General features: G+C 41.4%; 1 protein-coding gene across 1 annotated transcript in view; it reads left to right on the top strand.

The window, feature by feature from the left end:
- Nucleotides 1-13,657, top strand: part of CSNK2A1 (casein kinase 2 alpha 1) — a 235,371-nt gene that overhangs the window by 120,077 nt on the left and 101,637 nt on the right. The window contains 3 exon segments of the mRNA XM_030211651.1: nt 3,071-3,121; nt 13,542-13,556; nt 13,558-13,602. Coding sequence (XP_030067511.1) covers nt 3,071-3,121; nt 13,542-13,556; nt 13,558-13,602 — 111 coding nt within the window.

The following is a 13,657-nucleotide window of genomic DNA, read 5'->3' as shown; positions in this document are numbered from 1 at the left end:
GTCTACCATTCCCTCCTCTCCTCTAAATCTTCTCGGTTATGATCTCTCTTTGGTAACCTCTTTCTGGTGTTTAGGTGTAACCTTAGACTTGCAACTAAATTTTTCTCAACAAATTTCTAGTTTATGTAAAACTGGTTTCTTTATTCTTCGTCAGCTTCACTCTGTTTATATATTCTTTGATTATGACACCTTCCATGTGTTGATTCTCTATTATGAGAACAGATCTATCTCAGCTGTTCTCATTCACTTCTTAGAAACTTCAAACTCTCCAGGATATTGCTCTCAAATTACTTCACCATACCCAAAATGGACCACACTACTCCGCTTTTCCATAAATCACATTGTCTCCCAGTAGAACAACAGATCATTTTCAAGACTTTCTCGTGTTTAAAGCTATCATTCAGGCTACCCCCCAATATCTTTCTAACCTCACTATTCCTTATTTTCCTGCACGTCTCCTTCGCTTGATAAATTCACTGTTTATATCTACCTAATCCTTGAGCTGCTCAATTGGAATCAACAAGATATCGGGCTTCTTCACTGCACCTTCCCTCTGGAACTCTATGACCCTCTCAATTTGTTCAGAATTGTCATTTAAAAAATTTAAAACAGCGCTGAAACACGGCCTTTTTGGACAATCGTTTAAACCCTATGTGAGGTATTTTCGTTTCCCTCCAGTTCCTGCAATATTTCCCTCTTACTTTTTTTTCCCCCCTTTACCATTGTGTGCAAGCTTGAATGATTGGGTTAGCTTACCCACTGTCTTATCCAATATTGTAGTTCCTTTCTGTTTCTCCTTGTTTTAGAATTGTACACCGCTGTAATGTGCCAGTTAGCTAATGGCGGTATAGCAAACCCAAATAAACTATAAATTGTATTGTACACCGCAGAGATCTTAATTTATAAATTACTTGTTTAGCTTATTTTCATGTCTAGGGCATTCTCAGGGTTTTTCTCTGAGCGCCAGAAGATTCTGTTGCAAGCCTCAGTCTTGATGTCCTGTTTTTTTGCAGGCGGTTTAGATAAAGGCTTAGCATTAGCTTCTCTCAAGGTATAGGTCTCGGAGTTGGCCTTGATGTTCTTTCGTATTCAGTGTAAGCCATTGGCCATCCGGATGTTGTCTGATATCTCAGGGGAGGGGTGCAGTTGCTCAGGCCCCCAAGACTGCCTGTTTCTCCATGAGATCTTAATCTGTCCTTTTGGCCTTGGTTACGTCGCCCTTTGAGCTACTTTCAGGTGCCTCTCTAAAGAACATGAGTCTTAAGACTGTGTTCTTGGTAGCTATATAGTTGGCAAGATATGTGTTGGAGATGCAGGTGCTTTCCTGTAGGAACTGTTCTGGAGTTTCACAGGGATAAGATGGTTATTTGGGCTGTTCCTTCTAAGGTGGTTCCTCCTGAGGGTGGCTGGGTAAGGGGGACCAGGTTTCACAGGGAAGGGAAGGGTTAAGGTGGTAGGGAACAGGAGATAGGGTATGTAACATGTAAGGGTAGGTTGGGTCCTGAAGGGTAAAAGTCCAGCCTACATCTCAGAATTCTACAACCATGTTGATTTTTGCGAATTAGTGGGGATTTTTTTTTTTTTGGGGGGGGGGGGGGGGTAGAAGAGAAAAGGGAGAAAACCTGATGACGAGGAATTACTAATGGACTTTGGCAAAAGGTGGTTGTTATTACGCTGGATTTGCTTGAATCTGGTTGTTACAAATTACATGTGAATGTATTGGATTTTGTAATCAATAAAAAATTGTTTCAAGTTAAGGTGGTTTCCTCTTTCCCATGTAAACCAGGATGTAGTCTTGCCTGTGTTGGGAGATGCAGCATCTTTATCGTTTGGATGTTTGAAGATGTTTGCAGAAATAACTTTGAAAGATGGAGCGGTCTCACCGATCAGATCAGCTGGCTGTTCTCTTTGGTGGCCCCAGGAAAGGAGAGGTAGCTTCTAGGGCTTCCATTTCAAGATGGTTGGAGGAGGCTGTTGCGTTGGTGTATTTTCTCAACAGGCATCATGTTCCGCAGAGCCTCTTGAGCTGAGAGCATATATAGAGTGGCTAACTGGTCATCCCTCCATTCGCTAGGCCTTATTGCTTGGATGTTCAGGCTTGGCAGGTCACCTATTTTGAGTGGCAGGTTTTGTCTGCGGGCATAGGAATCCTCTCCCCCCCCCCCCCCCCCCACCCTCTTGAAGTAACTGCTTTTACTTCCCATTCGTCTGAACTGGTCTGAAGGAATGATGAGGAAGGAGAAATTATATCTTCCCTGCTAATTTTCTTTCCTTTAGTTCCACCAGACCAGTTCAGAGCCCACCCTGGAGTTTGTTGTGGAGCATTAAGAAATGAAGAAAGATATAATCGGAGTGATACAGGTTGGCAGTGGTTCTGTTGTTTTGTGGTGGTAGAGTCTTTTGGGTTCATTTTGTTCTTTTGTTTACCAAAAAGAGACAGACAGAAAACGACTGACAATGATTTTCATGTTTACTCCATATCATGAGGACTCAGTTTGGTTGTTGGCTAATTGCCTTTATTCGGTATGCTTCTTGAAGACTCTCCCGATTGTACGTCGAACTTTATTATTGCAATACTGGCCAGAGGCTGCACAGTGTACTTATAAGCTCCCTTTGAGGTTAGTATTTCCTCAGTCTCCATCTGTTGGTAGAAGTGCATAACCCAATCATCTGAACTGGTCTGGAGGAAATAAAGAAAATTAGCAGGTAAGATCTAATTTCTTCATATTGGAGATCCTTGTATTTAAATCTGTTTCTTGCATATTCATTTTCACCCTGGAAACTCAGCTGGTTAGATGTGCTTCCAGGAGAGGACTGAGAAGCACTTCCCTACATAGCCACCCCTTAGCTGCCTGCTGTGCTAGATCTAGTTCACTTTTAATCTAGTTTAGTACTTCTTCCCTAAGAACATTGTGCTTTTCTGAAGGACAGAGAGTATTAGATGTCAGCGTTTCTTCAGTGTGCCCTAGGCTACCTCCTGAGGACTGTATGGCCACCTATATTGTGCTTTTTGTGCAGGGAGGAGTTTCTTAAGGAATAAAAATCTGATTTGCTTCCTCTTTTTCTGTAGTCCCGGACACCTGCTTTAGTCTTTGAGCATGTAAACAACACAGATTTTAAGGTAAGGCTTTGTCATTTAATTTCTGTTACATCTTTGTTCACTTCTTGAAATTTAGCTCTGACTACTGACTGTTGCTTTATTTTAAACAAGGGTTGTGGTCCCAGCTAGTTTTCCAGGGGAGGGCAAATATAACATGTCTCTAATTAACAAATCTTGGCATCATACTGGCTCATTTGCTGAAGTGGTAAATGCTGTGCCACCAAGGCTTTTTAGGTAAACATAAATGTAGTAGTGTGTCCTCCCTTTCCTTAACGTCTCCAGCAGATCAGACTAGCACTTGTGGTTTATGCCTTTCTACCAGCAGGTGGAGATAGAGAAATACTGATTTGGAGCATTGCACATCATTCTAGTTGGCAGAGCTCAATTTAGTACTCTCTTATCTCCAGCAAGTGATAGGTGATTCGCTGTACAGATCCTGGACTCTTCTGTGCACACTTGCTCCTGGTCTGGTATATGTTGTCCATTTCAACTTGGAGACAGGCTTGACCTGCTGCCTAGGATTTGAAGGGTATACCTGGTGGTGCGGGCTTCCTTCCTCCTTACAAAAAACAAAAACAAATAGACGGCAGACAAAAAGTGGCTGTGGCAATTACTATTATTATCTATTTCATGGGGTGTCTGTCTAGTGGTGAAGTTTTCACAGTACTTTAATTTCTGCTGTTCGGCTGTCAATGGTGGGAGCTACCAAGGAGCCAGTGACTACTGTATTTGTTCTTTATGTGCTCTGTTTCACCTTTGTTTTCTGGTCTTTTGCTTCCCAGCCTAACAGCCGCAGCCTCTCTAGTGGGATCTCATGGCAGCAGAATCTGTTAAATGTTGCTCCTGTGCTCCTCTTCTCTTTTCTCGATACAGAGAGCCTTAGAGGTGTCGGAGGAAATGATAGTCAATCTCAGCTCAATTTTAAGCATGGATGCCACTGATGGGTAGGTGGTGTGGGGGGGGGGGGTGGAGTACAGTTGTTGTGCTCTTCAAGGACTGGCTTCTGTTACCCTCGCAGAGCGTGGAAAATTGTCCAGTTTCGGATACCCACATGTTGCCCAGCTGCTGCAATTGGTGCCCTCATCATTCACAGTGTCGAATTCAGCTCCCTTACTCTCTACTGTGTCTTCAGAGTATTTTAGGGCTGTGGAAGCCCTTTTCTCCTGAATTTGTTTTGTTACATCAGGCTTATTTATTAAAATGAACTCAAAGAATAGGGGGCAAGATGGCGACTGAGAGGGAGCTTTCAAAAGACGCTCCTGTTCAAATACCTTGGTTTCCTCGTGAACTCCTTTTGGCATGCTAAGAGGAGGGGCAGGCAGAGAGCGGGTCCTGCGGCTCCTGCTCTGCCGTTGGCTGTTACTTGGAGTGTTTCTTCACTTCGGGAGCAGTATTGGATGCAGGAACTCCGACGTCGGAGAGTGCGGGGGAAGGAGAGCCGCCTCAATGCCAGGAGATAGAAACAACGCTGAGCCCCGAACAGCGGTTAGCCCCACCCATGCCGACAGACATGCTGAGAAGGGACCGAGAAACCCCTAGTTCCCAAGAGGTGGAGGGGACTCTCGGAACGGGAACCCAACTCGGACGAAAGCCTGCCGAGGGCAACAGCACATGAAGTGCTGGAAGTGAGCGTGGGGAGAGTCTTGACTGGAGACCAGCTACCAAAGGAAAGCAGGATCAATAGAGCAGTCTACTCATACAGATCAACAAGTAAGTTTTTATTGGGGGAGAAACCAGAAAATATAACGTTTGATGCCATTTGGGAAGCATTGAAGAATCTGGAAACTTTATTTTTACAAAGGTTTTCCCATTACTTGATGAATCTTAGACACTATTGAATAAAGTACCAGTCCTAGAAGGAAGAATACAAACTATGGACAAATCAATGGAAAATAATTTGAAAGAAATACAAAAGTCTCATCAAGTACAAACTAATTTAATTAAAGAAAATCAATATCTACAGAATAAATAGAAACTTGGAGAATGCTCAGAGAGCCAATACACTTAGAGTGATAAATTTCCAAAGCAGCCTATGAGAGCTCCATTACTAACCTTTAAAAGATACTTAGGTGAAGTTCTGAAGATACCGGAAAAGGCCTATCCACTATATCAAAAATTTGCTACTTATTACCTTACAAGAAAAAGAACCAACAAAAGCAATTTTCTTATATAGAGAACAGCTCTTTATGAATTACCAAAATAAGAATGTTTCCGTATATTTCTAAAGCAACCCAAAAACGGCGTAAAGAATTTCTTAAATTACGCCCAAAGATACAACAATTGGGGTGCTCTTTCTGGTTAAACTTCCCATGCAAATGTGTTGTTAAATTAAACTCTGTAAAATATATATTTTTTGATCCTATACAATTTAATTCCTTTTTGGACTCTAAAAGTGCCCTGTTACCTTCTGCACAGTTAAGACAAATTACATCTACTCCGTGAATAATTAGGAACTCCTGGACCTCCCTCTCACTCCCTAGTTTTTTATGGAAAGAATCTTTAGTTTATTCTTTGTGATTACATGAATATTCTGACATGCCTCCTATATTGTGGACTATAGATGAATGATATAAAGAGTTTCAAAAAATTTTTCATCTTATATTGTAAATCTAATAATCTTAAGCAAAATTATTTCTTCTTTTTTCTTATTATTTCAATGTAAGATGGAATTAGAATATTTTGTAATAATTTTTTTTCCTCTGTTAATCATCTCTTTGCCAAAGAAGATGTATTCTTGAAATGATTCGAAAAAATTGTAAAAAATAAAAAAATTGAACTCAAACACCCCAGGATCTTTGTGGGTACTGCTCAGTTGCAGGACATGTTTACTAAAAGGAAGAGATCGGATAACCTTCCGGAGTTAGCAATGAAGTCAGCACTGTCTGTGCTCTGAGGGATTCCTTTCTGTGGTATCTGGTTATTCGGCTTTTAGAGACTCTTAGAAGAACTCTTTTCTGAGGAAGGTGGTGACCCTACAGTGGCTTGGCTGTTCCACAAGTACAATTATCTTCCTTTTAATACCGAAGTTTGAGGTTTGGAATATTTTTTTTGTTACATTTGTACCCCACGCTTTCCCACTCATGGCAGGCTCAATGCGGCTTACATGGGGCAATGGAGGGTTAAGTGACTTGCCCAGAGTCACAAGGAGCTGCCTGTGCCTGAAGTGGGATTCGAACTCAGTTCCCCAGGACCAAAGTCCATCACCCTAACCACTAGGCCACTCCTCCACTCCACTTCTACTCTGGTGGCTTAGAGTTCTACTTCAACATCTGACCATATTATGGCAGGTACTAAGATGTCACGTGAAGCCTTCTGTGTTCATGATGCTATGCATGATCTTTTTGCTACACAATGGAATGTACCAGATGACAGTATTAGGTGGCTTGAACTATATCTAAGCTGTATTTCATCATATCCTATCCTTCTAGGGGACTTGAATACGCTTTAATTGCCTAAGGTGGATGCTTTGTCACAGAGGTAACAAAGAGAATGGACTATTCCTGTAGAAGGAGACACAGCTCTTAAGGATGTTCAGGATTAGAGGTTAGGTTTTGGACCTTTCCTTTGAAATTGCCATGTTATCTCAGCAAGCTACAGTGTGTGGATCTTATGCAGCCAGTGAATTTTCAAGGAAGTCAGATTCCAGCCTGTCATTGACCTTTTTTTTTCTCTTGTCTCTGGAGGTGGGATTAGCTTATCTGGCTGACAACCCTCTATCATTGTCTCCAAGCATCAGCAAAGGAGATGTCTCTAGTGGTATCTGCCAGACGTCTCTTGTGGCTCAGACATTGGTCCGTGGATGCTGCATCGAAGGCCAGACTTACCAAACTGCTTTTCTTTGGGCAAGTTGCTCTTAACCAAGATTTTGAGAAACTGGTAAAAGATCTGGGTGACTCCAAGAATTGGTGCTTGCTGGAGGACATGCTGAGAGGTGTTTTTTGTTGAGGCAGTCCTAATTGCACTTCAGAGTGGACCAAGATAATATCAGATCTATGGTTCTGGAGATTTATCTGAGGGTTATCGGCTAGAACTTTTCCACTCTATCATAGATTTTTTTTTCTTAGAATCCCCTTGAAAGTACCACAAAGAAGCAACAGTAAAATCAACCTTATGGACTCTTCTGTAGTTGGGAACCGTAAACCTGGTCCCATGTTCTAAAGAGGGGCTTGGAAGATATTCCATCTAGTTTGTAGCTCCAAAGAAAGAGGGAATTCTATCTGCAGCTCCTCAGTACCTCTCCACTCTTCTTTCCCTACTCTCCTCCCCGGGAACTCTGTTCATTGGGTAAATCTCTCTTATCTGTACCCTTCCCCTCCACTGCCCACTCCAGACTCCGTTCCTTTTATCTTGCTGCACCGTATGCCTGGAATAGACTTCCTGGGTCGGTACATCAAGCTCCATCTCTGGGCTGTCTTCAGATCTAGGCTAAAGCCCACCTTTTTTGAGGCTGCGTTTAACTCCTACCGCTATTCACTTGTTCGGTTACCCATGTCTGTTTTATCATTCCCACCTTAAGTAATTCCCTTATTCCTTATTTATCCTGTTTGTCCTAACTAGGTTGTAAGCTCTTTTAAGGCAGGGACTGTCTCTTACATGTTCATATGTACAGCGCTGCATACATTTAGTAGCGCTAAAGAAATAAGTAGTAAGATTGTAAACCATGCTCCAGGAATAACCCACCTCAGAACGGAAACCCTATGATTAATTGCATCATTTTAGCCTGATGCAATTAACGATCATATCTTTTCTTTCTAGACCTCAGAGGATTAGTTTTACATTCTGATTTAGCCCCTCATCCGTGTTTCTGTGCTTTGCCATTTTAGGCCAGCACTATAAGTTCTGGGCGCTGCCTTTTGGTCTCTCCAAGGTGCCCACGACTTTTTTCAAAGGTCATGTTGGTATTGACACCCTTCCTGTGTCATGAGGGAATCTGGGTACATCCTTACTTGGTCACGTGGTTGATCAGAGCTGCCTCCTTTTAAGAGAGTCTCTGGGTTACCTTAAGAGTTGTGGATCTTTCCAAAAGTTGATTGACCCACTCTGCCTCTGGAATACTTGAGTCCTTGTTGACACATGAGTGGAGAAGGTATTCCTTCGGGCTCAAGTTTATCTCTAGTTGCATCTTCAGGCTCCTTGTGCATGAGACTACATGCATATTTTAGGATGTACTACGGTTATCTTAGATGTGGTCCATGGGATGAGGCTTACATGAGACTGCTCCAGCAATCTGAGTTGTTGGTCACCCATCTCCCAGGAATACAACCAATGCATTCCATGGATTTTCAAGTGAGACTCAGCATGTCTTGGTGGCTTCTATTCTGCCATCTTCAGGAGGGAACTTCCTGTATCTCTGGATTTGATAGTGCTGACTATATATGCCAGATTATAAGATTTTTTTTTTTTGGGGGGGGGGAGGGGGGTATTGTCTCAGCACACGGTTCCGGGCCAGTGGTCCTCTGCAGAGGCATGTGGCCGATCAGTCATCTGGAACTGAGAGCAGTTTGCAGAGCTCTATTCATGTTTGCCAATCTTCTACAGAAAAATATAGTGAGGGTTCTTTTGGACAATACGACAGCAGTAACTTATATCAACAGATAGAGCCAGGAGTACCTTTCTAGCTCTCAAGGTTCATTTTCTCTTCCAGTGGGCGAAGAAGCTTGTCCATGATTTCAGTGGCTCATATAGCAAGGTGTATGAACACTTGGGCAGACTACCTCAGCAGAAACTCCTTGGCCCCAGAGGGGAGTGGGAACTTTTACAAAGAAGCATTGTCATTCATCATGATGAAGTGGGGCCTTCCAGTTCTAGACCTGATGGACTTGAGACACAATGCGAAAGTTCCCAGGCAAAGAGATTACGGGTCAGAAGGCCTAGATGGTATTCTCAGGCCTTGGCACTAGGCCTCTGATATATGTCTTCCCTCTGGCTGATGGTGGCCAGGGTGCTCAAGCTAATAGCGTATGCCCTGCCTATTGTGACATGAGTGACATCAGCGTAAAACATATGAGACTAGTGGTATGGTTTGCTATCTTTTGACCATGTTTGTGGTATATATGGTTGTACTCTAGAACATATCAAAACACTAATTGGAAACACATAAGTCGTATTCGGGGAGTACAAGAAGCCCCATTGGTGGAACGTTGGAAACGAAGAAACATCTATTAGAAGATTTGAGGTTGTGGTATTGGAGACAGGTCTCCCCCATGTGGGAGAGCCACTATCATGTCTCTTTTAGTGAAGGGATCAACAGTGGATTTTAACTGGAAAACTGTCCCACGAAGGACTGAATTAGGAATCGAAGTAGTGGGAATTTTTGTAATATCTGATTGGGTTGTTCCTGCCCAATGTCAGTTTTGGCAGGATAAATTTTTAGTTTGAACCTACTAAGCATGCTCGTTTCACACTTAAAGAAAGTTTCAATGGTCTTAGCATCTCTTGACATTTAAGCTTTATATAGTGAGTCTGCTGTCGGAAAGTTTTTCGATGGCAGTTGTCTGCATTATTGAAACATTCGCATTTTTGTATGTTTTTACAGAGACTGTGTGCTACTGGAATTTTACTTTGAAGGGGTTTCATAAGAAGCTTTGGTGAAACATGACTCGTGTTGAAACCCTGAAATCTTTACATTCTAAGAATCTGAAGATAAGTACTTTTCAAATGGTTGACCTCTGAAAATTGTTCTTACGAAAGATTATATATAGTTAAATTGAAAGGAGAGAAGGTATTTTTTTAATATAATTTAAAAAGAATTTTCTACTATTCAAATAAAAGGTGAAGAGCGATTAAAACGGAGAGCTCACTGACATTGACAAAAACAGCTGTCATATAGTCTCTCCTATTATGAAACACTAATACAGTCAGATTTTCATATTTGGATGGGGGTTTTTGTGTGCAATATGCACTCTTTCCCCACATTTGATAAAGGTATGACTTTCCCTATGTCCATTGTTGTTAACAAACTAATAGCTTGACATCTGGGATAAGTAATCTTGGTGGCTCCAGACAGTCCCAAGAATTCTTGGTACACTAACCTAATTTGTCTCCTTATAGATCCTCCTCTACACCTTTTTCTCATAAGAGGCTTATTTTTCAGGGTCCAATTCAGGTGGATGATCTTTCCCTTTGTTTTTATGGCTTGACTCTTGAAAGATCAAGGAAGAAAGGGTATGCTGAGGATGTCATCACAACCTTGCTTCAGGCTAGAAAGTGTTCTACTTCAGTTGCTTATGCTAGAGATTGGAGAGTTTTTGAAGAATGGTGTATAGACAGGGCTATTTCTCTCCATTTTTTCCCAGGTGCAAATTTTGGCAATCTTGGAGGATGGCTTTAAGAAGGGTTTGATCTTGAATTCTTTGAAGGTGTGCAGGTTGTGGTACAAGTTTGTTATAGAGGGTGTCTGTAGAATCTTCTCCGGCCAGATTTTGTCAGGATCTTAAAAGGGTGAATAAATTGAAGTTTCCATTTTGTGCAGTTTGTCTGGAATGGAAATCCTTAATTTAGTGCTTAGGTTGCTACGGGACTCCTTTTTGAACTCTCTTAGTAAAACCACCTTAAAGGATCTTACATTTAAAAATTGTTTTCCTAGTGGCTATTACTCCTGCTAGGAGAATTTCTGAAATTGAAACCCTTTTCTTAATGGGGATCTTTCCTAAATTCACAGAAGCGTGGGGGGGTCACACTTTGGACAGTTCCGTCCTTTCTTTTGCCAAGAGAACTGACTTAGCCCTTTTATGGTGCAAGCACTTAAAGGTAGCAATCAGCTTCTAAAGCTACTATTGCTAGTTGGTTGAAAGAACTGACTTCATCAACTTATATTTTGGCTGCAAAACAACCGCCTTTGGCCCTAAAGGCTTACACTACTAGGGAGTTTTCTATCTCTTGGGTAGAATTACATACAGTATCCCTTGATGACATTTGCAGATCAGCCACTTGGTGTTCTGTTCATACAGATTAGTTGTTTTGCCAGGAAGGATGCTTCTTTAGGAACTTCAGTGATTCTGACATTTGGTTCCCTTCAAACTTGAGGACTTCTTTGATACATCCACAAGTTCTGGACTGATAGGGATTCTAAGGAAGGAAAAATGATGCCTTACTAATTTTCTTTCATTTGATCTGAACAGATCAGTCCAGAAACCTGCCCTTTTCTGATCACGCTGGTTTGTTTTAATGTGTGTTGTTGTTGTTTTTTTTTTAATATTAAATTTCTGTTTTATATCTGCAACATCAGTTATCCAATTATTTGACTCTTAACAGAATTTTCTGGTGTTCATTGATTTATTAACAAGGAAGGAGAAGTTATTCCTGTTCTTTTACTTCTTGTTACCAAAATACTGATTTTGAGTAGCTAGACACCCTTCTGTATAGTTCAGTATTCTCATCTCATCTAGTGGTAGATGGGCATAACCCAAAAGTTCTGGGCTGATCTGTTGGGACTAAAGGAAAACAAATTATCAGGTAAGATAGAATTGGCAATCAATGTAAAGTTTGAAACAGAAAAGTTACCTCTCGCATAGAATTCAAATTACTGTGCCTTAAATACTTCATGGTACTTACTGGGGTTACCTGTTATCTTATTGCAAAAAATAATATTAATAAAAAATATTACCAGCTGCTAATAGTGTAAGAAAAGGTAACCAGCATGCTATTGTTCTCCAAAGTTGCCCCTTGCTTATGGAATTCTTTGCATGCTAATTTGACAGAATATGATCTGTTACAATTTAGAAAACTTCTTAAAATTGTACTAATTCAGAACTGTGTTGAATATTAACTGTTAACTGTTTATGTCTAATTTTTATTATTGATCTACTGCAGTTATTTTATCTTAACCCTTCAGATCTCTTGGGTATGCTGCTATTCCTGTTTTTGTTGTTGTGGAAGGTGTCCAGTTTGATCCCTGAGCTGAGACTTATACTCTTGGGGTTAGTTGGGGATGCAGCAGTCAGGGCCAGGCTTAGTATTGTCACTGCAAATGACTAGACTAGGTGTGTTGGAGGTAGGAGAGGAGGTGAGAGAAAAAGTAAGGGAAAATGTCACTGGGCAGTTGTGAACAGGGAAAAAAATAGTGTCAAGTGTCTTGGCATTGAGTATTGTAGGAAGAACTAGGCTGAAAGTTCACCATATGTGATCAGACTTAAGAGAGATGGGTAAAAACATTCAGACTGAATGCTTTCCCCCTGATCTGGAAAGGTAAGCACTATATCAAGTTTTTAATAAAGGTAAAGATTTCTCAGTTCTGACTCATTTGTGTTTTATATTGGTAGTTTTCCAGGTGGAAGTGAGGGGGGGGGGGGGGGGAACAGAAGCCTGCTAAACCTCTCTACCCTATGAGCTGCAGAAATATGTATTGTCCAAGTCTGATTCCAGTTGTAGATAAAACTGCTTGATACAGAAGCAAATACAGCTGGAACTTGGGTCATTCCCTACAACAGAAATTTGTCCTCCAGCTTTAAATGGCTTTTGACAGTCTTTGTACTGTGATTGCATGTGTATTGCTTGCAGCATTCCATTGGATTCCCCCTTTTCCCTAGTTACCTTTGAGGCTGTAGGATCTGCATGCAGCACATTTCACAAGCATTCCATGTGAACCTTAGAAGATGACTGGTGAGGAGAGGGTCCTGAGCAGGGTGTGGAGATGCTGCAGAGACAGAGTCGACAACCCCTGAGAGCAGAGAAGTCTTTACTTGGCTCTGGAGGGAGTTTGGTTTGTTCATCTTGATTGAGAACTATCAGGTAATCCCTAAGAGAAGAGGGTTACAAAATGGTGGCAAAATATCCCTGGATTGTTGCAAAGCAAGATTCATAGTGCTCGTTCCCAGCTTTGGTGTGATTTGAGCTTTAAGAAAATGAAGAAGACTTTCTGCTTTTTTCCTCCCAAAGAAAAGGGAGGGGGGAGCAGAAAGGCATGAGATAGAAAGAAGTGGATGGCCATAACTGAGGCACTATGGCTAGCATGTGTTTCTACTGGTACCTAAGACCTAAATCCACGCTTTTTCCATGGAGTGATAGCTGTAAGATAAAGATAATATAGATAAGTAAGATCCTAGGGCTGTGGTTCCCAAACCTGGTTCTGGAGGCACCCCAGCCAGTCAGGTGTTCAGGATATTCACAATGAATATTCATGAGAGAGATTTGCATGCACTCTCCATTGCATGCAAATCTCTTTCATGAATATTAATTGTGGATATCCTGAAACCTGACTGTATGGGGTGCCTCCAGGACCAGGTTGAGAACCACTGCCCTAGGGGATGAATGCTATGTAATCAGCCTTAGCACTGCAGGAGGGGTTGTTAGCCTTTGTTTGATCTGTGTGACCACAAACAGAACCTGTAGCATCTCTTGTGGTAATACTGTAGCCCTTACTATGTTGCATTAGTAACATTACCCATTCCATTCTAACTGCAGGAGTAATACTGTTGACTAGTGCTATATTTTTCTTCAACAGCAGTTGTATCAGACCTTTAACAGACTACGACATTAGGTTCTACATGTATGAAATTCTCAAGGTAGGTTCCATTTTTTGACCTTTGATACCTGTTAAGGTGATTCTGGATTTTCTAT

Source organism: Microcaecilia unicolor, chromosome 8 (assembly GCF_901765095.1).
Source record: "Microcaecilia unicolor chromosome 8, aMicUni1.1, whole genome shotgun sequence".
NCBI lineage: Eukaryota > Metazoa > Chordata > Amphibia > Gymnophiona > Siphonopidae > Microcaecilia > Microcaecilia unicolor.
This window is presented reverse-complemented; position numbering and strand designations above follow the sequence as displayed.